At 52.5% G+C, this 23,733-nt stretch overlaps 9 protein-coding genes across 9 annotated transcripts; 5 read left to right on the top strand and 4 right to left on the bottom strand.

Annotated features, from left to right (window-relative positions):
* Positions 1-12: 12 nt before the first annotated feature.
* QC763_111175 (uncharacterized protein) lies at positions 13-1,224 on the top strand (the record flags this gene model as incomplete). The annotated part of the gene is made up of 1 exon (XM_062907706.1): positions 13-1,224. One exon carries the CDS (start codon positions 13-15, stop codon positions 1,222-1,224), a length of 1,212 nt encoding a protein of 403 aa, XP_062770674.1.
* Positions 1,225-1,575: 351 nt separating this feature from the next.
* On the bottom strand, positions 1,576-2,958 carry cys12 (Cysteine synthase 2; the record flags this gene model as incomplete). Its single annotated transcript, XM_062907705.1, has 1 exon — positions 1,576-2,958. One exon carries the CDS (start codon positions 2,956-2,958, stop codon positions 1,576-1,578), a length of 1,383 nt encoding a protein of 460 aa, XP_062770673.1.
* Positions 2,959-3,253: 295 nt separating this feature from the next.
* On the top strand, positions 3,254-5,167 carry QC763_111160 (uncharacterized protein; the record flags this gene model as incomplete). The annotated part of the gene is made up of 3 exons (XM_062907704.1): positions 3,254-3,869; positions 3,928-4,901; positions 4,958-5,167. Exons 1-3 carry the CDS (start codon positions 3,458-3,460, stop codon positions 5,165-5,167), a joined length of 1,596 nt encoding a protein of 531 aa, XP_062770672.1. The 5' UTR covers positions 3,254-3,457.
* Positions 5,168-5,492: 325 nt separating this feature from the next.
* Positions 5,493-8,726, top strand: QC763_111150 (uncharacterized protein; the record flags this gene model as incomplete). The annotated part of the gene is made up of 1 exon (XM_062907703.1): positions 5,493-8,726. One exon carries the CDS (start codon positions 5,493-5,495, stop codon positions 8,724-8,726), a length of 3,234 nt encoding a protein of 1,077 aa, XP_062770671.1.
* Positions 8,727-8,899: 173 nt separating this feature from the next.
* tfs1 (transcription elongation factor TFIIS) lies at positions 8,900-10,709 on the bottom strand (the record flags this gene model as incomplete). The annotated part of the gene is made up of 3 exons (XM_062907702.1): positions 8,900-9,387; positions 9,450-10,196; positions 10,278-10,709. The coding sequence occupies 3 exons, from the start codon at positions 10,707-10,709 to the stop codon at positions 9,379-9,381; spliced, it is 1,188 nt and encodes a 395-aa protein (XP_062770670.1). The 3' UTR covers positions 8,900-9,378.
* A 28-nt stretch (positions 10,710-10,737) lies between these two features.
* Positions 10,738-13,116, bottom strand: QC763_111130 (uncharacterized protein; the record flags this gene model as incomplete). The annotated part of the gene is made up of 4 exons (XM_062907701.1): positions 12,362-13,116; positions 11,980-12,308; positions 11,869-11,926; positions 10,738-11,817 (listed from the first exon to the last, which is right to left on the bottom strand). The coding sequence occupies exons 1-4, from the start codon at positions 12,992-12,994 to the stop codon at positions 10,738-10,740; spliced, it is 2,100 nt and encodes a 699-aa protein (XP_062770669.1). The 5' UTR covers positions 12,995-13,116.
* Positions 13,117-13,962: 846 nt separating this feature from the next.
* On the top strand, positions 13,963-15,630 carry QC763_111120 (uncharacterized protein; the record flags this gene model as incomplete). Its single annotated transcript, XM_062907700.1, has 1 exon — positions 13,963-15,630. One exon carries the CDS (start codon positions 13,963-13,965, stop codon positions 15,628-15,630), a length of 1,668 nt encoding a protein of 555 aa, XP_062770668.1.
* Positions 15,631-16,385: 755 nt separating this feature from the next.
* QC763_111110 (uncharacterized protein) lies at positions 16,386-19,918 on the bottom strand. The gene is given in 7 exon segments (XM_062907699.1): positions 16,386-16,478; positions 16,487-17,249; positions 17,311-17,812; positions 17,865-18,127; positions 18,184-18,492; positions 18,694-19,311; positions 19,535-19,918. Coding segments are annotated over 5 exon segments (1,722 nt in total). The 5' UTR covers positions 18,752-19,311; positions 19,535-19,918; the 3' UTR covers positions 16,386-16,478; positions 16,487-16,659.
* Positions 19,919-19,955: 37 nt separating this feature from the next.
* On the top strand, positions 19,956-23,288 carry QC763_111100 (uncharacterized protein). The gene is made up of 2 exons (XM_062907698.1): positions 19,956-21,843; positions 21,898-23,288. The coding sequence occupies exons 1-2, from the start codon at positions 20,356-20,358 to the stop codon at positions 22,879-22,881; spliced, it is 2,472 nt and encodes an 823-aa protein (XP_062770666.1). The 5' UTR covers positions 19,956-20,355; the 3' UTR covers positions 22,882-23,288.
* Positions 23,289-23,733: the final 445 nt, after the last annotated feature.

Genomic DNA, 23,733 nt, shown 5'->3' with positions numbered 1-23,733 from the left:
CATTCCCCAACCATGCGCACCCAAACCCTCCTCACCCTCCTCCTCCCCCTCCCCATCCTCGCCACCCCCATCGCCCTCTCCCCTTCCTTAACCGCCTCCCGAGCCATCTCAAACTACCACTCCCAAAACCTCCCCCCCGACCCGGCCTTTGATTCCGAAATCCAATCCCTCCTCACAAAAATAAAAGTCTTGGAGGACAAGAACATGGAAGACCCAAACCTAGACGCCCTCATCGACCGGCTCATCGACCGTCTAGCCGAGCGGGCAGCCAACAGCAAGAACAGCGGCCAGAAGAAGAATGACAACCAGAAACCGCAAAATATCATTTGTATCGGGATCAGTGTTTGTGATCCAATCACAGTTGATAAGAGTGATCATAGTGTGCATAGGCAGGGGAAGAAAAAGGAGGAGGAGAAGGAGGAGAGGGAGGAGGAGGAGGAGGGAGTAAAAAAGGGGAAGGGGTGGAAATGGGGCGAGAAGGAGTGGAAGTGGAAAGGTGGGAAGGAGGAAGCAAAGAAGTGGAGGTGGGGAGGGAAGGAGAGGAAGAAAAAGCCTGAGGGGAAAAAGAAGAAGGAGGAGGAGCAGGAGGAGGAGGAGGAGGAAGGGGAGACGAGGCGTCAGGGGAGGCCGAAGTTTTCTGGGTATTGGCCTAGACCAAATTACGGGTCTCAGAGGTATGAGGAGGGGGAGTATCGTGGACGTCAGGGGCAGCAGGGGCAACAGGGACAGCAGGGACAGCAGGGACAGCAACACCAACCTCAACGTCCTCACCGCGAAGCTCAATATGCACAACCTCGTCCTGATTACCACCGCCGCCCTCAGCAGCAGCAGCAGCAATCTGATCGTCCTAGAGTACAACCCGGCTTCCTACCCAGCGGTGAGCTTCCTGGTGGATATGGCAATAACCGCGGAGGAAATCGCGGTGGAGACAACGGCTACCACTTCGGTGAGAAAGGTTACAACAGCAACGGTCGCCATGGTTATGGCCAGCAGCGGTATGACGACGACCGTAGTGGCAACAGGTGGCATCATCGTGAGGGATTCAACAATGGCAGCCGTCATGGTGGAGATTATCAGCAGACGCAAAGAAACAACGCTCATCACAGGGAGCCCAATCACGGAAGGAAACAGCATGATAACGAACCTTTCCATGTGTGGATGGATCATGAGGGAAGACATCGTCAAAGCGGTCATAGGGATCACAAGGGAAACTATGTTGAGTGAAAATAAATGGGGGGCAAAAATGCATTTTTGGGTGGTGTCGTCCTTGTACAAAGTTGGGTGGCATGATTCTGTAGATTACTGTGGATTATTTTAAGAATATATATTGAGAAATAGAAAGGAATAATATAATGGTTAATGTTGAAGAGAAAGCCGGGAGTATTACTGATGATATTTGTGGTGAGGCTGAGAGTTTTGAGAACTAATGCCTAGCCAATGACTGAAGAACAACAGTCGTACTTTTTTTATTCATCTTTCTGGTCACAGTCAACGTTGTGCCACATATACACACACAATGAACAAGGGGTATCATCATTCTCACATCTGCATCCCTCACATACACCCATTTTCTACTTACTGCCTCCCCTTCCCCAACCCCAAAACCTCAACAATGTCACCCTCCCCCTCACCCCCCCTTTCCTCATCCTCCCCATTAACCTCCAACCCCAACTCCCCCACGCTCTTCCAAAACTTGCTCAAATGCCTACTCCCACTATCACACAAAATAGTCACAACCTGACTCCCCTTCGGCATCTTCAGCGCCGTCATCACCGCCGCAACACAGTTGACCGCGCTCGAACTCCCGACAAAAATCCCATCATGCTCCACCAACCACCTCGCCATTTTAAGAGCTTGGATATCCGTCACCCTTACGGCGTCGTCGATGAGCGATCTGGCAGACTCAAAGTTTTCGGTAATCCTGTTAATCCCAATCCCCTCCACCATGGTATCAACCTGCTGTCTCCTCCTCGTCCCTTCCTTCTCCGTGGGCGAGTACATCACCCCATGTCTAATCTTATTGTACAGCCCACTCCCTTGAGGATCCGCAAGCACAACCTTGAGGTTCGTCAGCTTCTTCTCTTCCTTTAAATACTTCGTCACCCCCGAAATGGTCCCCCCCGTTCCAGCACCAGCAACAAACGCATCAATAAGCCCGCCCGTCTGCTCGTAGATTTCCGGGCCCGTGGTCTTCATGTGGGCCGTGTAGTTAGCCAACGACTCAAACTGATCGGCAAAAAACCCGCGGCTTTCCGTGTCAGTCCGCAACGTGTGTTCTTTTGCTCTCTGGCGGGCGAGGTTGACAAAGTGTTTTGGGTCCGTGATGGGCGCAGGAGTGACACGTTCCACCGTAGCTCCCAAGTGGTGGAGGAGCTCAGATTTCTCAATCGCCACGTCGGAGGGCATGCAGATATGGCATTTGTACCCTTTCGCCCTGGCCAGGACGGCGAGGGAGATACCGGTTGATCCTACTGTGCCTTCGTAGATGGTGTCACCTCTGTTGGGGACCAAAAGGCCTTGCTGCTCAGCGACTTCGATCATGTTTAAGGCTACACGGTCCTTGGGGGAGTTACCCGCGCCGTTGAGGAACTCTGCTTTGGCGAGGATGACGCACCCGGTTGCTTCGGAGAGGGAGCGGATTTTGACCAGGGGGGTGTTGCCTATCGTGCCGGCTATGCCGTCGACTATGCCGAGGCCGCGGTCGATGGTGGTGAAGGTGGATTCCCGGTCTTCGAGGGAGACGGGGCCGCTGAAGAGGAAGGAGTCTCGTCGGGAGGAGACGGTGGAGGAGCGGGCGAGCGAGTTGCGGGCATGGCGGTTGCGTTTGAGACGTTGCTGGTAGCGGTTTTCGAGTTCGGGGTAGAGGTCTTTGAAGCCGAGGGTGACGAAGATGCCAGTTATGAAGGCTACTGTCAGGGCGGCGGTGCCGTAGGCTTTTGGGTGGTCGCTTAGAGACATTTTGACTTGGGATATCTATCTCATTGCTTCATGAGAGGGTCATGAAATGATGAGGAGGAAGCAGATTATAAAGACATCCTCGAAGAGAAAACACGAGAAACCAGAAGCTCAAGGGCTTCAGGAACCAAAATGAAAAGAAGCTCCAGAGCTAATTGCAAATGTTACCGTGAAAAGAGAAAAATAGAGTTGATGTCATTGAGAGCTTTCAAGCTTCGTCGCCAAGAAGCCAATTCTCAACCCTGGTCCAACGTTCCAATGTCGTGAGATTCAGTGGGGGCCGCTTTTTTAAACCCCGCCAGATCCAGGCCGTTGAAGGCCGAAGACCCCTGCTGATGATGGGAGCTCGGGCCAACGCAAAAAGTTGACCCCCGAAAATGGGAACTGTGCGGGTGCTGCTTGTCAAAGGAGGGATGGAGTTCAATGTCCAGGACAGCTCGCCAAACCCCTCGACGACACCACTGACGCCACAACCAGACCTCTAGGGGTCGACTCCGGAACAATGGACTCGCCTGCAGTTACTCACTTATTTAGACAGCTATTTAGACATCACCCTGCCTGCCAATCGCGAAGGAACTTGGCGACCCTGGCCACAGCTCTGCGGAATGTGAGACGTCAGCGGCTTCAAGCTCAGGAGCTTCAACAACATTACCAACATTGCCGTGCGCCACGGCAACAACAACAACAACAACAACAACAACAACAACAACACCGAAACTATGTGGCTCGCGGTAGTGGAGGAGAATCGTCAAAGAATCCACACAATGAAAGTAACTGGCAACAACGGAGCGAGGTGTTTCAGGAGGACATGTCCAAGGAGTTCGAGAGCTACCCTCTGGTCACTGCCGATGAGCTCCGAAGCAGAAAGGAACGGCCACGCCGGGTAAAGATGCTGATGCGGGACTTTGTTGAAGGTTGGTTCTATTGGGAAAGTACCTACATCTGTTTGTGCACAGCTGACATATCCTCCAGACAGTCTGTACAACCCCAACTACGGTTACTTCTCCAAACAAGTTGTCATCTTCTCCCCCGGCGAGCCCTTCAACTTCCCCTCCCTCCATGACGAAATCGATTTCCAAACTATTCTTTCGAAACGCTACGTCGAATTCGAAGACGCCCTCGACGCCGTCTCTCCAACCGATACACGCCAGCTGTGGTATACCCCTACCGAACTCTTCCGCCCTTACTATGGTGAAGCGATCGCCCGGTACCTGATCGCAAACTACAAACTCACCACCTATCCCTACCATGATTTGATCATTTACGAAATGGGTGCCGGTCGTGGTACCCTGATGCTCAACATCCTAGACTACATTCGCGATGTGGACCCGGCCGTCTATGCTCGCACTCAGTATAAAATCATTGAAATTTCCACCCAGCTCGCCACGATTCAAAACAACCACCTCTTGAAAAACAGCCACGCTCGTGGACACGCCCAAAAAGTCGAAATCATCAACCAGTCCATCTTTGACTGGAAGACCAAAGTGCCGTCGCCATGTTTCTTCCTCGCCTTTGAAGTGTTCGACAACTTTGCGCATGATGTTGTCCGGTATGACATGGCCACCGAAGCTCCCCTTCAAGGAACCGTCTTGATCGATGGGAAGGGAGACTACTACGAGTTCTACAGTCGCAACTTGGACCCAGTCACGGCCCGCTTCTTCCGCGTGAGGGATGTGGCTACGGACGGGAGGTACAAGGTGCCGTTCCCCACAAGCAGGTTGGGCAAGTGGCTGTCTCAGCAGAGGCCCTTGCCTGGGAACTTGAGCGAGCAGGAGTACATCCCGACGAGGTTGATGCAGTTTTTTGACGTGTTGGGGAAGTATTTCCCTGCGCATCGGCTGCTGACGAGTGATTTTCACTGGTTGCCGGGGGCGATCAAGGGGTTGAATGCGCCGATTGTGCAGACGAGGTATCAGAGGAGGCCGGTGCCGGTTTCGACGCCTTTGGTGAGTGATGTGCTGTTCAGTTTGACGACAGGCAAAACATACTGATGCGTTTCTAGGTTCATCAAGGGTACTTTGACATCATGTTTCCTACTGACTTTCAGACGTCGGAAGCGATGTACCAGGCTATTACGGGCAAACTGACGCGGTCGTTGTCTCACGAGGAGTTCATGCGGAGGTGGGCGTATTTGGAGGAGACGGAGACGAAGAGCGGGGAGAATCCGCTGTTGACGTGGTATAAGAATGCTACTGTGATGTTTACTGTATAAAAAGTCTTGTATGAATAGCAAAAAGGGGGGCCGTGCTGGATTAAGCTCAGCGCGCACTGACCATTACTTGCCCCACCCGTTGCTCGGTTAGCAATCAATTCCCAATTGATTTTCGCTGAGCAGCATGTCACTTTCAAGGTTTCGAGGAGCAGTTAACTGAAGTTTAAATTTCGCGACCGACGACTCGACGGGTGGCTGCAGCGCGCGCGAGACGTCCCCTTCTCGGATATGGCAACCTAAGATCCGTGACTACCAATCAGCCAATTCCACTCTGCGACACCACCACACCCGACCCTAGCGTCCACCACGATATGCGACTACCACGATGGAGTGCCCCCCTCCGAGCAAGCGCCCCCGCCTTTCGTTGAACAACAACCCCCTAGAAGTAGAGGAGGATCCACTAGAAGACGAACTCTTGTCGCTGCCGTCAGAAGTCAACGCGAGACGAGATCCGAATGCGAGGCTGGAACGGTCGAGACAGCGGGCGGTGAACAAGCTCAAGACGGCGTTTGAGAGCATCTTTGAGAAGTACGGGAGGGATTTTGAGGGGGTGGGGGACGAGGTTGATTTGAGAACTGGGAGGATAGTGGTTAATAATGGGCATATTGAGGGGATGAGGGGGAGTGACCTCTTGGTTGGCGAGAGTGAGGATGAGGGGGATGGGGAGGGGGAGAATGGGGGAGGCAATGGGGGGAAGGAATATAATGAGGAGGAGAGGCTTCTTCAGGGTGTGGGAGATGCTCAAGGACTGAGTAGGTTGGGGCAGGATGTGATGCTGCCGCAGATGATGGGGATGAATATGGGAGGGGGGGTGATGCTTCCACAGATGATGGGGCAGTCGGAATTGGCGATGGGGGGTGGGTTTGAGGGGTGGCCTGGGATGATGGGACAGATGGGGTTGTCGAATATGGGATTTGAGGGGCAGATGGGGCCGGGTGTGATGTTTTCTGGACAGATGGAGGGGGGTATGATGTTTCCGGGACAGATGGAAGGGTTTAGTGGGTGGCCGGTGGAATATGGACTGCCGATCGATCTACAGACCAGCGATCCGACTTGGCAGGCGCCGGCGCTGCCGCCTTCGTTTATGTACCGGCCTGCAGCGATGACGGATGCGCCTCAGGTGAAGAAGAAGCGGATTTCACTTGCTGCGCCGAGGGATGAGCAGGGCGATAATGAGGACGATGTTTTGCTGGGAGTTTTTACGAAGAATAAGGGTATGGAGACGACGGAGACGCCGATAAAGCAGAAGTTGCTGTTGCCGAAGCCGCCGCCTGATACGGGGCCGGAAAAGAAGAAGAGGGGACTTGGAAAAAGAAAGTCCAAGGTTGGATCGGATACACCCAAAAAATCAGCGCATAAAGATGCGGAAAAGGATGTGGCGAAAGCGCCTTCGCCGCCACGGGACGGTGTTGCGATGGCTGAAGCGGAGAGTACTCCTTCGAAGACGGACGGAGTTCAGCCAGATGTTGAGATTGTGACGGCCGACATCAGTTCTCCAACAACTGAACCGGAACCGACTGCAACGCTTGTAGAAACCGAGAGCCCGAAGACTCCAGAACAGAAGCCTACGGTGATGGCTGTTCGGTCGCGACCACCACCAGTTCAAGATTCAGTACCTGCCGAGGATCCAGATGTCTATATCTACGTGTCTGATTCAGAGCACAAGTCCGCTAGGAAACCGCGAAATCAGAGTCTACGGGTGGAGATTGTGGCCAAAACTCCACTGGATATCTCCTCGTTCAGGGCTGTTACGCCTGAGCAAAGCGAGGGTGACCATCCTATTCCACAGGAAAAGGATGGGGAGGAAAATGTTCCACCAGTAACAATGATACCTCTGGCGCCCGAGGAGAAAGAAACAAACCACTCAACCAGACCCCCGGCTGTTGAAAGTGAAATAGAAGCCAATGGCCAGCCGGAGCCGCCAGGAGAACTATTTACTCGGCATGTAGTGGATGCAGAATACGACCTGTCTGACGAAGATCAGCCCATGCAGAAGACGCAACGGCAGCCACAAAAGCAGGCAGGAGCAAGCCGCAAAAAGGACGAAGGTCTGTTACGGAAAACTTTACGCAAGCCACTTGGCATCGTGGCTTCCGACACAAATACGTCGGACAAACCACACGATGTGCCGATGCCTGACGCTGGAAATCTTAATCCAAAAGATTCGAGCCTGGAGAATCAGGCTAACCGTGAAGATGAACGGGTCGCGGTAGAGTTGAAAGAATCGTCACCGCAACTAGCACCACCTATTATTGATACAGAATCATCGATACCAAGCATTATGGTTCGGCCGCCCCAAAGAACAGAAGTTATCTACACAATCGGCAGCGAGGAGACGCCATGGCCAAACAGACGCAGAGGGAGACCATCCTTCAGGGGTAGAGACCCGCGAGGCGAAATCCCAGACTCTGATCCCATTGGCGGTTTCTCGACCCAGGAAAATCTCGACGACGATGTAAGGCCACCATCGTCAAGTCTGTCGTTTAATGGAGACGAAGAGACAACGCTGGAAATACCAGATTCTTATATTGAACCGTCAAGTGAGATGGGAATTGTGGAGGAAGAAACCCCGCGAAATCACACGGTTCCGTCGCCAACTCTGTCATCCTGCGCCCCCGATGATGAGATGCTGGGACCGATCGCTTCTCTATCTTTACAGCCTCAAGATACTGAGATGTTGGACTTTGCCTCCATTGCATCTTCTCCGGGGCCAGCCGAAATATCAGACCCTGTCCCGGCTCTGTCGTCCCAGTCTCAGGACGGGGCCGCCACGGACACGACATCGTCACCACTGCCAGGTACCCCCCACGACAATATTAACAATATGACGCTAGAAAGCATCGCCATTACATCTTCACCATTTATATCCAAACCAGCCCAACGGAAAGGGGATTTTCACCTCAGGCCTTCCACGCCCTCGTATCTTACAACACCACCGAGGAGACCGCGTGGCCGGCCCCCAAAGGCAAAACCAACACCACCCACCATACCAGCAACCACACCATTATCCACCATATCAAACACACCAACCGCCGCCGAACCAGCTAAAACCCCAGCCCCAAAACCACCACCCACCACCGTCAAGCCAACAACAACACCAACCGTCACCAAACCGACCAAAACGCCCACATCAAAACGACCAGCACCCTCGACTAAACCAACCAAGGACCCCACCTCAAAACCACCCCCCGTTTCATCCTCAATTACCCCCACCGCCAAAAGGAAACGTCGCTCGGGGGTGCTGTCTCTGCTCTCCGACTCGGAAGACGACGAGTTAGCTGTCTTGTCGCCGTCTGTTTCGTCTGTGACGCCCATTATGAGGTCTTCTCCTGCTTCGAATCATGTGAGGTTGTTTTCGAGGGTGAGTGGTACGCCGAGGGGGACATACTTGGTCAAAAAGCCAGAGGGCTCGGCAAGGAAGGGGGATAAAAAGGAGAGTTTTATGGCGAGAGTTGCTGTTAAGAGGCAGGTGAAGAGGGTGAAAGGGGGGGGTGAGGATAAGGGAAAGGGGGGGAGGTGTGAAGGGGGTGTGGGAAGGTTTTTTGCTTTGGGTGTGTGAGGAGGGGGGAATCATAGTGGGGGGGAGGTGGATGCCGGGGGCGGGGTGGTTAGTGGGATGGGGGGAGGGTGTTGGAGTGGTGATTATATATAGTGAGATAGGAATTAATTGGGAGATTGTTTGATATGTTGATACGTTGAAGGAGTGATGAATTATAAACCGCACACTGTGAGCGAAAATGAAACATCGCTGCATTATACGTTGGCATGCCATCGATACGGAAAAGCTCGAGAAAAGGGACAGTGAGTCGACCCACTCACGGTTGTTATGTCAACTATCGATATATGTATGCTCGTAAGAAACGTCCGGCAAATCCCCCTTGTCGGGATCGCTGGCGAGCGTAGTTTTGACCTGTGAACTGTCCAAGCTAATCATGTCCCAAAAGTCCCAGACATGCTTCACTGTCATCGGCCTCTCGTGAAATTGCGTATAGTACAGCCTGTGCTCTAAATCTAGAGTTCAATAGAAATATGTAAATACCTCCTCCGGATCCTCCAGCCACCTCTCCCATCCCCGAGACAGAGCCTCAAGTACTGCCTGGCCGCTGCTCGGGTATCATGCAAAAACGCAGCAAAAGACGAAAATGGTGCGCGTTCCCCAAACGCCAAACCCCAACCAAAACACGACAAAAAGTAGGAAAACGCCTTGCTCGCTAGGAGAACTGTTACCATCTGTTAGCACGCGAGAACCACTTGACGCAAGGCTGTCGAAGTGAAAACTTACCTTCCACCTGTTACCGCACACAGTGCATTCGCAAAATGTCGTCATCGGCTCATCAGCAGACCTAGTCTGAGCCTGGCTGTACGATACCTTCTTCTGCCCGCACTTGCCACACTTGAGAGCATCACTGATCGACTTCTCCGCCATGGGCACCTGCGCCTTCTTCATGTTCTCCTGCTGCAGCTTCTCGTCCTCGGCACGCTGGGCATCCGAGGCAAGCTCAACGTCCGTCATCTTGACAAACGTGTCCGGCGTGATGGCTCCGGATCGCACGCGCTTTCCCAAGGCAGGGTTGTCCTTGCGCTTCAGACTGGTCATGAGGCCGCGAATCTTTTGGCGATACTCTGGCGTATCGCCCTTGAAAACTCTGAAAGCGGCAGCCTCCACCTCCATGGCGAGTCTGACAACCTCCTCGACAGACTCTGTGGCCCTGTATGCCAAGCCGTTGTAAAGAACGCCAATACAGCCGTCGCGAGCTTGATGGCCGGTGCGCTTGAGATCTACCTTGTCCGTCTTGAAATGCCGTCTCTCGGTATCGCCCTCGTATGGCTTGTTGGAAGATGATGATGGAGGGAGAGGCGAGCTGACACTCTTCGGGGTGGGTGAGTCCTTGGCGAGTTCAACCTTGCGCTTGTCCTTGGCCGAGTCGACGTTCTTCCTCCACTTGGACACGATCTCGGTAGCCAATCTCGCGATGTCTTTGTTGGTGTTTGATCGCATTTTACCGACGACGACGCCGGCTTTGGTGGACTGCGGGCAATATGATCAACAGAGTGGCCAAAAAAGTCAACCCGCCCGCCCGCCGCGGCAGGGACAGGAGAGAGGTCTTACACGAAGCTGCTCTTCAGTCGGGGCAGGCTCCTTCTTCAACTCCTCCAGCAACTGGAGGACCACGGATGGAGGCTCTTTCGCAGCAGCCTTGTGCAGCGTCTGGATGCGCTTGGTAAGCGATCGGTCGTCCATCGTGGATATTGTGGTGTGGGAGAGTGTGATGAAGCTGTCGCGGATCGGGTGAATTGGCTTTAGTTTGGAAAGGTGACGGAGCTTCCAGAAAGGTAATCGTAGCCTTGCCCGGTTGATATCGATAAAAAGAGAGCCCCACCGGCCCAGCTTCCTTGATCCACCCAAGAGAGCGACCTTGCAGATGCCAAGAGCTGACAGCTGCACCCATTCCGGAGCACAGCCGGCCACACGTGATATCGCGTTTCCCTCGTGCAGTGAATCTTGAGCTTTCCTATTCATGAAATACCTGATCATACACATACACGAATTCCCTCATATTATTGTTTTCTTACGCTTTTTGCGCAACATCCTCGGCACGAGTTTTCGCCACATCACCGTCCTTGTTCGCCTTGACTGACTTGAACTCGAGGAAGCATGAAATGATGGCAGCCATTGCACCCATGGGGATGCCCACAATAAACACCAATCGCAGTGCAGCATTGTACACCTCCAACATTAATGGCAGCTCATCATCCAGTACAAGATTATGGAATGAAGCCGCGCCCACATCGATAAGCTTCTTGATGTCGACTCCGGGCAGGATATTAGCCTCTGATGCCTTCAAGAGCTGGTGTTGAAACACGCTGTTTCCGATCGATAGGATGATAGCGCCTCCCAACGACTGCGACGCCACCACCGCTGCTGTTCCAACCGCCATGTCGTCCTCCGCAAGTACCGTCTGAACAGCTGTGAATCCCTGTTGGATCGACATGCCAAACCCTACACTGCACACCATCTCGTAGCCCACCCACTGCCCTGTCGTGGTGCGCGGATTCAAGAGCGTCAGCAATCCAAGACCAATAGTACCGATAGCACTTCCGATCACGGCTGGAGGCGTGACGTAACCGATCCTGGTGACAAATATGCCAGCCAAGAGCGAAAAGAAGGCGTTTACCAAAAAGTAGGGGATCATGTTGACACCCGAACCAATAGCGCTGTCATCCTTGATTGCTTGGAACCAGATGGGCAAAAAGAAGGTCAGGTTGATGAGCGCACCATAGGTCATGAACGCCATGCCGCAAGAAGCAGCCACCGTACGCTGAGTGACAATCCGAGGCGGCATCAGCGCCTCATCTCCTTTCCACCATTGCCACGCCATGAAGATGACGGCCACGACGCCACACCCAGCCAAGAGTCCGATAACCTCTGCACTTGACCAGGCCACCCCCTGGGTTGTGTACTCAAGCGCCAGGAAGAGCATGATGGACGCCGCCAGGAGAAGCGCATTTCCAAGGATATCCAAGGCCAAGATACGTTGCCAGAATGGCCGGTTGGCTCCCTTGTTCTTTGCTGGATGAAAGAAAATCATCATGGCTGCGGCGGTGGCACCGCCAACGGGGAGGTTGATGTAGAAGCACCATCGCCATGTCTCGAGTTGTCAGTATCTTCTCGACAAATACATCGGTTGCCGGATACTCACCACCAAGTCTGTAAAAACACCACCCAGCAGGGGTCCAAGGGAAGCACCGATCCCAAACCTGAATAGGGTCAGATGAGCAGCGAAGAGAACATAGTGGTGATGATCACTTACATTAGCCCAACAATAGCAATGAAAACAGGCCGCAAATGCAACGGAATCGTGGTTGAAACGACAACGAAACTCCCAGTGAGGATGCCTGCACACCCCAGCCCTGCAATGGCTCGCCCGATGATCAAAGTCATGGACGTCTTTGATATACCGCAGAGTAACGATCCCAGTTCAAAGAGAAACACGGCTACCAGATATGAGACTTTAACAGAGAAAATCGTATAGATGCGACCAAACATGGGCTGAAAGGCACAGGCTGTGAGCATATATGCTGAGCCGTACCAGCCAATATCCGGCGTCGACTTGAACTCCTCGGTAATATTCGGAATAGCCTACAAAGGTCAGTAGAGGAAGAAAATACTAGATAGCATCATGTTCCACCCACCGTTGATATAATCGTTCTATCAATCGAAGTCAAAAACACCGCAAACATCAGCCCAGCCATCAGGCACGCCAGAGGAATACCAGAGACATAACGGGCCTCTGCCAGAGGGTCACCCTCCTCCGACATGGGAAGTTCTGGGGTCACTGCGTCCCTCGGAACCTCAAATGGCTTTGTGCTCCAATGGATTTTTGCGTCAGGTTTCCCTGGATGTCGCTGCTCAGTCATGGAAATCGGGTACTTTCGTCGAACACTGGTAGGTGTCAAGGGGGTCGGGGACGCGGCTAGTTGCCGCAGGCCGCCAAGGACTTCTTCTAGGAGCACGTTCCTGGGCACGTTGGCCATCTCCTGTGGCGTGCGAATCGGTGGGGGATTCCGGGTCGCACCGGACACGCGTGAGACGGCTGAGAGCTTGTCATTGTTGGTGATGGACTCGGTTTTGAGGGGTGGGATGCCGATTCTTTGGAGGTTGTGTTGGCTGACTAGGCCGCCAAAGCTGCTGGGGCGGTTGCTGTCTCGACATGCCGGCATAGGAATCTCGGGGGGGATGTCTGGTATTGGGCTCTCATCATGAGAGGGCTGGCGCTTTCGAAAGCACATGATGATATGAAGAACGTTACTCAGAGAAGCCATCATGAGGAGGAGAAGGGACTCGGGGGTTGAGTGAAACAGTCAAGATTCACTCGACGTTCAGGAGCCGGAAACTCTGGTCATGGGTCATGTTTTCGACCTCTTTCAAATCCTGAGATCTGACCCCGGAGAAGCTACCAGAGGCAGCAGGTATGGTCGCTTTCCATGTCGATAAAGCTCTCGTCAGTCTAGGAGGCCGGTATTTTCGGTCGACAACGGCTTTTTTTCGTTGGGAGCGGCCACAGGGGATCGCCTAGACTAGGTGCGCCACTCGACGGCTGAATAACCGTCAACCCTTACCAAGCCTGCAGGCAGTTCAACAGAAACGACGATGAGAATATTCAAGGGCTGTCTTTAAAGTGCCACCTTGTTTCGAAGAACACAGCGCACACGCAGAACCCCAGGTTCAGCTCATGATGCCTGACTGTAACTGAATGACTGCTTTCAGGGGTAATCAAGGAGCCCGCATGTCAACTTCAGTACCGACACACAGGTCATCGGCTCAAGTCTAAACCAACGGTTATACCGGATTCCGTCGTACGAGAACGCTCAACCTAGCCCACTAGCACACAGACTCCAACACCGGCGTTGACACTGACTCTGGCGGACATGATTCAGACAATACTGCTCTAGGTCTGTTCTAGGCCATGCTTTTGGGTAACGGCATGTAAATAGATCCTTCAGGTCAAACTTGCGGCATACACCGGCTTCGCCTAGCGCCATGGAAAGCCCTCAATCTTGAACGTCGCCACGGCGAACCAAGCTCCTGGATTCTGAAGGCCAGCAGGCATGATGTATATAACGGTATGCCCGTTACCGTTGGAATCCTGGTTTCGGTATCACAACCTCGCAGTGTATCTGATCTTCTGGGGGTTTGGACCTAACCGGCGTTCAACTCTATGCTTCGCTTCAGTTCTTCCAGTTCCGATACTCCATCTCTCGGCCGTTGAACACCGAATGTCGCTTCGGTAACCATGGCCTCAAAAGTCGCTCTCGGCCCCATGCTGGCGGTAACCACAGCAGCATCCATCGGTGTCGCGAAGAAATTCGACCTGCCTCTGGCCCAGACTGTCGGGACAGCGTTGGCAGCAGCCATCCCCTTCTACCTTTTCGTCTGGCTGAGCTATCTTTACCCAATCTACTTCTCGGAGCTGAGACACGTTCCCACTGTCCCGGGTAACCCTCTCATAGGGCAGTTCTTCACCATCATCACCGAGGAGTGCGGCGTCCCCCAGCGTCGCTGGCACAAGGAGCTCGGTCCCATCATCCGCTACTACTTTCCCTTTGGCGCCGAGAGACTGTCCGTCGCCGACGACGAAGCCCTCAAGCACATGACGGTGAAAAACCCGTACAATTACCCCAAGCCCGTTCGGGCCAAGCTCTGGATGGTCCGCATTCTTGGTGAGGGCATCCTCCTCGCCGAAGGCACCGACCACGTCGTCCAGCGCAAGGCCCTCACAGCCGGCTTCTCCATCGGCGCTATCCGCTCGCTCACGCCCATCTTTTGGGAAAAGTCCCTCATCATGGCCAAGCTCTGGAAGGAGGAGATGACCACCTCCCACCTCAGGGTCAAATCGTTCGAGGCGTTGGAATGGCTGAACCGCTGCACCCTCGACATCATCGGCAAGGCCGGTTTCGGGTACGACATCAACTCCCTCGAGGACCCTGACGTCCCCATCCGCGAGGCCTACCGTCTCGTCTTCGCCTTTGACCTCTTTTCTCGCCTCCTCCACGGAATGCAAGCTTTCATCCCTGCCTCGAAGCACATCCCCTCCAAGATGAATCGCGACATGGAAACCTCCCGAGGTATCATCCTCGACAAAGCAACCGAGATCATCACCACCAAGCTCGACGAGGCGGAGAACAACATCGGCAAGAAGGACATCCTTGCTCTGATTGCGAAAGAGAACAAGAAGCTCAAGGAGAACGGGGAGGAGGGGCTGTCATTTGACACGATGCGGGATCAGATCATGACGTTTCTGGGGGCGGGGCATGACACCACTGCCACGGCGGTGGCGTGGACTGTTCACCTTTTGTCGACGCACCCTGAAATTCAGAGCAAACTCCGTGAGGAAATCCGGGAGCACATGCCCTTTTTGTTTGACGCCTCCACCCGCCACGATCCTCGTCTTTTGGCGTCCGTAGACCCGGATAAGCTCCCCTTCATGGACAATGTCTGCAGGGAATCACTGAGATACATCCCCCCGATCCCCATGACAGTAAGGCAGTCCATCGCGGACGACACTTTGGGTCAGTACAAAGTCCCGGGTGGGACTGTGATCTACGTGCTTGCCAACACGATCAACCGGCTTCCGTGCTACTGGGGGGATACGGCGGATGAGTTTGACCCGGACAGGTGGGATGATTTGCCGCCGAGTGTGGTGCCGAACGCGTTTATGACTTTTTTGCAGGGGCCGAGGGGGTGTATTGGGCGGAAGTTTGCCGAGACGGAGATGAAGATTTTGTTGTGTGTGCTGCTGAGCGAGTTTGAGTTTGGGAGGGATTATGAGACGGCTGATCCGGAGGAGTGGAAGATGTGGAGGTTGGTTTTGAGGCCTAAGGAGGGGGTTACGGTTAGGGTTTCCTTGTTGGGGGGGAGTGGGGAGGTGATGATTGATGGGGGGAAAGGCAGGGGTAGATAATGAGGGGATGGGGATTGTATAATGTCGGTATTTTTAGATTGGGTGGCTGACAGATGGTGGGTAGATGGGAGAGATATCTAGATGGGGAACACATTACATACATCACCTTTGGGGGGAAAATGTGTGTAGATTTTCTTTTTGGGGGAAGGGGTTTGTAACATAGCTTGAGCGAGTGGTTTTGGTTAGGCGGTAGATTAGGAGATACTCGGTCGTAGAAGCTGTCCATGTGATATCACAGGTTATTTATCTTGAATATCGAGATATCTATCCTCTTGCTTCATTCCTTCACCGGTTATCTACCGACCTGCCGAGTAGTTGATTGTGGTTCCAATCCCATCACACAGCGTACCAAACCGCTGGATGCATCTGTCCGTACAACCCAACAGTCATGAAAAAATCAATTTCAAAAACAAGTGATATAGAAACATCACTCAAAAGAAAAAACAGCTCGTTATCCTATCTTTCACTAGTGATCAAAAAAATCAAGAAGCTCGCGAAAATCCACACTTTATTTGATTGTGGTGTTCTGGTGCCGAAAACCATTTGATTTTACGAGGATTCGAACAGGAAGCTCTGGGGCTGAGCGAAGCCGAGAGGGGGGGGGGTGGAGAGGGCTTGCCCTCGGCCAGCAGGCTGACCGCTTGGCTACGCCAGAATGTGCTGCTGTCCTGTTGAATATTGCATGGTTGACCTAATACATAAACCATTGTTGTTGCTCCTGCTGTTAAGGAAGGAGCAAGCTGGTGGTGGTTGTGGTCGGTAAGGGACCAGGATGAGTTATGGTGGAAAGACAATTCATTCCTTCTATTCAAACAACCAAAACAGCAAAACTTTTTAAACTCCTTATCCCCAAAACCCCAAAACACCGCCCAGGTGATATGTCATATGCTTGATGGATATGCCGAAAGAAAAAAAAGAGATCTGGTATCATCAGCCAAAAGAAACACACACCCGTTCAGTCATGACCTTCTTTCCGTCGTATGCTCTATCGTTTCTTTTCCCGTCTCTTCATCCATCATGATATTTCATTCAACTCGCTGTCCCATTATTCATTGTTCCATAACTCCCGTTCGTTGTCCTCTTTTTCCTTTCCTTCCCGGGCTCAGTCTCCGATTCTGAGTCCTCGCCCTCCAATGCTTCTAAAACAGCTACTTCGTCGTACCCGTCAACGCTGCTATCGTCATCGTCGTCACGCTGGAGCAGGCTCTCTTCTTCCCCGTCAGAGGTGGAAGTTGATGTGGCTGTCGAGGAAGCGGTAGGGCCATCACCTTCGATAATAAACCAAGGCGGGATCGTCCCCATCAAGGCGATTAACCCCAGAAACCACCACGCTGCAATCACGTATCCTCTCTGCACGCCCCAGCTGAAGACCGCACCGGCAGCGGCGGGCCCCGCAGCTCTCCCTAGTCCGGAAAAGGTCGTCGCTACTCCGTTCAAGGTCCCAAGGATCCGGAGGGAGGTAGCAGAGTTGGTCAGGAGGATGGTGGTGCAAGGGAAGGCGACGATAACGACAAATCCTTTGACCAGCATGATGGTCAAGAAGAAGATGTGCCGAGCGGTGGTATCCTGGACGAGAACTGTGTAGGGCGTCAAGAAGTATATTATAGGGAATACGACGGCTATGCAAGAAGTCAGTAACTACGAAAGGACTAGGGAAGGGAGAAATAATAGGGTGCTTACTGGCAAAGCGGTAGATTCCCAGCACACCAAACATGGCACACAGCTTGGGAAACAGGAAAAACTGAATCACTCCACAGGAGATGCCATAGACCGTGTAGATTGTGCCGATTTTGTCCGAGCTGAGGCCGAAGCCGCCGGTGAACTTGAACGGGAGGGAGGTGTTGTGCTCGTCAGGGATCACACGGGGGTAGTTGAGGAACACAGGCAGGACTTGGTCGTACGCTACTGAGTGAAGAGCCAAGAAGGTGTAGCAGATGAGGTTTATCGACGTCTGAGGGGCGAAAATGTCCTTCATCGATACTGGATCGGAGTGCTTGGATTCCAAGTGCGAAGAGCTGCTTGACATGGCGGACTGGGCAAGCAGAGGGGCAGATGCCTCGCTGTCAACAAAGGAGCGCCTTCTGAGATTCTTGGTACGCTTGGAGCGGTGGAAAGGACGAGTTAGTTTCTCGCCGAGCTCGAGGCCCCAGTCGCGTTTGTTGCGTTTGCTTTCGAGTGTTTCCTGTTGTGGCTGTTAGTCTATGTGGTGATTTGAAAGGGGCAATGAGACGAACCTTGAGGAACAACAATCCGGTCATGAAAGAAATGAAAAATACACAGCATGCCATGATATTTGGCAAAGCAAAGGGGTAAGTCTTGAAGAACTCAATGTTTCCAAAAACGTTGGGAAACTGCTTGGCAGGCTGAGCAAAGAAGCCACCAAAGGCAGGCCCAAAGACAGAGCCTATTGACCACACAAGGGGCATGAGTGAGAAGGCTTTGGGCTGAAGAACTCTTTCCGGCACCATTTCGGCTACCATGGTTCTGATGATGCCAACTGGTGACGTTGTTAGTGGTGTGACAGAAAACTCAGAACTGGGTGTAGGTACTTACCATTGCCGTTGCCGCTTCCCATGATAGCTCTTGCGGTGATGGCCATGGGCAAGCTTGTCGACATACCCCAGACAAGAAAGCAAATCATCGTGCTGAGCAACCCTATCAGGATGATGGGTTTCCTTCCAAATTTATCTGACGCCCGTCCCCATGCCACAGCCGTACAGCTCTGACTTATAGAGAATATGGCACCGGTAAGACCTGCCCATCTCGCAACCTCATTCTTCTCTACCCCAAAGCTGGCGATCATCTCTGGAAGATAGGGGAAGACTGAGGTGAGTGCAAGGGGCTCGGCGAACCTGGCAATGGCTATATGATGAATGTCAGCATACTATGAAGAGAGCGGAAGCGGTACCCGGCTATGAGATGAACAGTGATCGTCAAGCAGCAGTTGTTGATGTCTGCCAAGCCTAGCTGACTCGGAGGGTATTATTGGGCAACGGGCCCTCTTGCTCCACTACTCTAGGCCGGTGAACGACATGTAAAGATCTAGAAGGGCAAGTGACTTACCGAGAATGGCCAGCTGCTGCACAGGCAGCTTTGGCCCATCATTCTTATGACTAGTCATGGTGTACGATTATGCCTAGTAGATCAGAAGAACGACGGAGTTGAGTTCTGAGTTTCTGAGAGGCAGTGGCCTCGAGATGTCACAGTTGGCTCCACTGATGTGTGTAAGACGTATGCCACGGATCGGGAGGCAAAATAAGACTCTCTTGAAACTAAGTCTATGCTCTCCAAATGAGAGGAATTGGTATACAAAAAGTCCCGTGAAAGGAACAAAACAAATGGGGGAAAGACTGCAGAAGGCAGGGGGGCACAAAATAGTTTTATGTATGAGAGGAAGAGACGGCGAGTGACTCTGCAGGCCTTGATTTGCCTTATCCGAGAACTGAGGCAAGGGTGGGAAGGCTGACAAACACAGTTTCGAAGCGGGAGCGGATCCGGGCAGATGACTAGTCCTAGATCAGTAAACCGGCGGTCGGGGAGAGGCTGGTTGAGTCGGATGGCCGGCGAGTGTGAGCTCGGCCCAGATGGTAGGAAGAGAGGCCGTTGGCTGTTCGAGACGAGGAGGTTAGGAGGTCTAGGGTGGCATTCTGCAGGGCGTGCTTTAGGCAGGAGGATCAAGTTCTGCAGCAACGGATATCAATGACCTGCGGAAGGCGGGAAAAAAATGGTGGCATGGGCATTTTACGGTGTCAAAGGCCGCTGGAACAAAGAGCATTGAGAGGATGACCGGAATGGCACCGGTCGACGCCCCACTCCGTGATCGGACGGGCTGGGATGAACCCTCATTCGCCACTGACGGTTCCACCTTCGTCATCCAAGACGAACTCAAGAAGATGGCACTTACAACAGAGTACCTTACTGCGTAGGTACCGAACCAGCGATATCATTCAATTGATGCCCCGGTGAGACAGGTTGGTGCAAATGGTCAGCGGACATAAAAAATAAAGAGGGGTAACACACCGTCGAGACAGAAACGGGGCGTTTTTTGACATCTCGCACACCGAACCAGCTCACTGCATGGGGGGCGGCCGCAGTACAACCGGGGAACCTTCAGTGCGCCTTCCGCCGCTAACCGCAGAAGTTTCTTGATGTTGGAAGATGTTTTGGTGAGAGGCGGGGATGAGAGACAACACATGAGATGGCAGCCAGAAAATTGCTTGAGACCTGTTGAGGGGACATACAGCGGTCCTTGTACAGCGCTACAGGATACAGGAACCGAGCAAGTGCCTATTAAGCGTCAGTGAGAAGAATAAGTCAACTTGAATGTCGATGTTGAACATGGAAAACTAGCGAGCCGTTCGGAAGCGGGAGTCCCCCCGACCCATCAAGTCTAGGCACAGTCTGCGAAAGTCGTTCTACACTGTATACTCCAATCACACCGGCAGCTCCCGTGGTTGCGTCAACGACTGCCTCGACAGCAGCATTGAGTGATTGATCAGCCACCATTCACAGCTGGGATGAGACACGCGATCAGAGCTCGCCACAGGGTTTGCTCATCAGTGTTTAATTCAACGTCTGCTTCCATCTCTTTTGTTTACCACTCCATACTCGATATCTGTCGGTGAGATGCATCTGCTGTCTTGGCGTTAAGTTGAATTGTAAGTGACTGCCAAATGTCAGCCTTTCTCATAGATCAAGTCTCATCATGAAAACAGAACTACTATCATGGAGTCCGAAAACGAGCCGCTCAAGATGAACAAGACACGAAGTGTCCATCCATTTCCCGATAATTACATCTACGTACCGCCACGCCCACGGCCTCAGCCTCGCTCGGTGCTTCGCCGTTTCTGCACTATAGCCCTCGCCTCAACCCTCATATGGACTCTCATAGCGCCTTTGGGATCCATCCTGTCCGGTAACTGGTATATCTCGGGGCGGGATGGACAGGATGGACAAACCTGGCCTGGACGCAACCAGGTCGACCAGGACGAGTTGAGGCAAATCCTTCGCGACGTTCCCAGCAGCGAAAGCGCCATGCAATGGAGCCGCTATTACACCTCAGGACCTCACCTCGCCGGTAAAAACTATTCGCAGGCTCTGTCGACCAAACAAAAGTGGGAAGAGTGGGGCATCAAGTCTGAGATCAATGAGTATGTTGTCTACATCAACTACCCTCTCGACCACAGACTCGCCCTTTTGAAGGGAAAGGAGAAGGAGGAACAGGATGGAGAAAAGGAATACGAAGTGACGTACGAAGCCTCGCTGGTTGAGGATGTCATCGAGGAGGATCCCACTAGTGGGCTTGCCAACAGTGTGCCAACCTTTCACGGATACTCTGCTTCGGGAAACGTCACTGCACCAGTCGTCTATGTCAACTACGGCACATACCAAGATTTCGAGGACCTTCTTGCTGCCAACATCACACTCGAGGGAAAGATTGCCATTGCCCGTTATGGTGGAATTTTCAGAGGGCTCAAGGTCAAGCGTGCCCAGGAGCTCGGAATGATTGGCGTTATTTTGTACAGCGATCCTGGGGATGATGGAGAAGTCACCGACGAAAAAGGGGTTCCTACATACCCTGAAGGACCGGCACGCCAACCCAGCAGTGTTCAACGAGGCAGCACCCAGTTTCTCAGTGTCGCCCCGGGTGATCCAACTACCCCTGGGTATCCGTCAAAGCCAGAGGCTCCTCGCAGACCGGTCGAAACAGCCATCCCCAGCATTCCGTCCCTCCCGATCTCTTACGCCGATGCCCTTCCCATTCTCAAGGCCCTCAACGGTCATGGTCCGAAAGCGAAGGACTTCAACCAGTGGTGGACACGTAACACTGGCCTAGGGTACAAGGGCGTGGAGTACAACATCGGACCTACTCCAGATGACGTCGTTGTAAACCTCTACAACGAGCAAGAATACGTGTACACCCCGATCTGGAATGTCATTGGTGTGATTAATGGTACCATTCCCGATGAGGTTGTTGTTGTTGGAAATCATCGTGATGCTTGGGTTGCAGGAGGCGCCGGCGATCCGAACAGTGGATCGGCAGTCTTGAACGAGGCCATGCGTGCTTTTGGAGAAGCACTCAAGCGTGGCTGGAAACCTCGCCGGACTGTTGTCTTTGCTAGCTGGGACGGTGAGGAGTATGGTTTGGTTGGCTCAACGGAGTGGGTGGAGGAATACCTCCCCTGGCTCAAGCACGCGAGTGTCGCCTATGTGGTATGCTGATCAGTTCGTTGTGTTCTGTGTTGTACGAATGCTAACCCTTGACAGAACACCGATGTCGGCGTGAGAGGCAAGCGCCTCGCCGTCGCGGCCTCTCCTATCCTCAACAAGGTCATCTGTACAGCCACTTCCCTTGTTGGATCAGCCAACCAAACACGCCCCGGCCAGACCGTGTATGATCTCTGGGACAAGAAAATCAAAACAATGGGAAGTGGCAGCGACTTCACTGCCTTCCAAGACTTTGCTGGCATTCCCTCCATCGACATTGGGTTCGACAATGACCGCGACAGCCCTGTGTACCATTATCACTCCAACTACGACAGCTTCCACTGGATGCAAAAGTTTGGGGATCCTGACTTTCTTTACCACAGAACCATGGCCCAGGTTCTTGGTATTCTAGTAGCGGAAATCGCCAACCTCCCTGTCATCCCCTTTGGTGCTGAAGACTACGCCAAGGCTCTGGCCGAATACGTCCACAAGGTCGAAGACAAGCTGGACGCCTACCTCATCCCCCCAGCCGAAGTCCTTTCGGCAAGCGTAACCGACGAAGAAATGTTTGAACTTCGCTCCTCCACCCGCAACATTTCCTCCCCTGTTTCTGTTTCCACCACATCCAAACACACCCCCAAAACCTTCCGCAAATCCCTTACTCGCCTCCATGAAGCCCTTCAAACCCTCACCTACCACGCCTACCATCTTGATCTCCTAGCCGATCAGCTTCGACACATCTCAGAAAACGACGAAATCCCCTGGTGGGATCTGCCTCGTAAGATCCGCCATCATTGCGCGGTTCGTAAGGCCAACACCAAATATAAGTACCTCGAGCGTAGCTTCTTGTATGAGGAAGGGCTGGACAACAGGCCCTGGTTCAAACACGTGGTGTTTGCTCCGGGATTGTGGACGGGGTACTCCGGGGCGGTGTTCCCGGGTTTGATGGAGAGCATTGATCAGGAGGATTGGACGAATGCGGAGAGGTGGGTTGATATTATTGAGAGTAGGATTTTGAATGCTGCGAGGGGGATTGAGGCGTAATGGTGCGATATTGAGAGGGGTGTGGAGAGATAAGTGTTGATGAGCGAACATAGGTGATGGTTTAAATTGATCTGAACTATAAGAGAAAGTGACTTTGCCTACCCTACAGCTGTCTATGGGCTGGATACAGCATTACGAATTGGAGAATCAGAGAGATAAGCTGCTTGCGGTTTTGTAATTTCGCAAGTCTTGTTTTATCTCCTGGGTTCTCATTCTATCCATTCCAGCTGCTTACTTGACAGCTATTCTCTCACACCTCTTACTTCACAGCCATTTATTTCGCAGCTTTCAATTCACACCTTCTTCATTCACAGCTAATAGTTCACTGCTCTATTTTGCAACCATCAAACACCTCTTGTTTGGAAGCAATAATTATTTGAACCCCTCCCTTTTCACACAGTCGTAGTAGATACTGTCACCACACTTGATGTTCAACTACCTTACCAGAGGAATCACTTCACAGCATTTGGCTCTCGGTTCCATTCAACACTTCATATGTACAGCTACAGGTAGCCACTATCTCACATCAATTCTTTATAGCAATCTTTTATGATGGTTCTTTATTACTGCTCTTTCCACCGTAGTCTTTCACAATTACTTTTTCCCTAGTAATTTTTCAAACCAGCTTTTTCATAACCCCTTTTTTCACACCTCTCAATCCACCATTCACTTTTCCCAGTAATTATTTCACAGCTATCATTTCGCAGCCAAAATTTCAAAGCCGATATTTCAGAGTTGATATTTCACAGCTGATATTTCACAGCTGATATCTCACAGCTAATTACCACCCCACGACTCACCCCACAGTCCAGTTATAAACTTACTTCACATCTTCCATGAGCTCATAGCTCT

The sequence above is a fragment of the Podospora pseudopauciseta genome, chromosome 1, assembly GCF_035222475.1.
Source record: "Podospora pseudopauciseta strain CBS 411.78 chromosome 1, whole genome shotgun sequence".
Taxonomy (NCBI): Eukaryota; Fungi; Ascomycota; class Sordariomycetes; order Sordariales; family Podosporaceae; genus Podospora; species Podospora pseudopauciseta.
The sequence above is the reverse complement of the archived record's forward strand: the minus strand, read 5'-3'. Positions and strand labels throughout refer to the sequence as shown.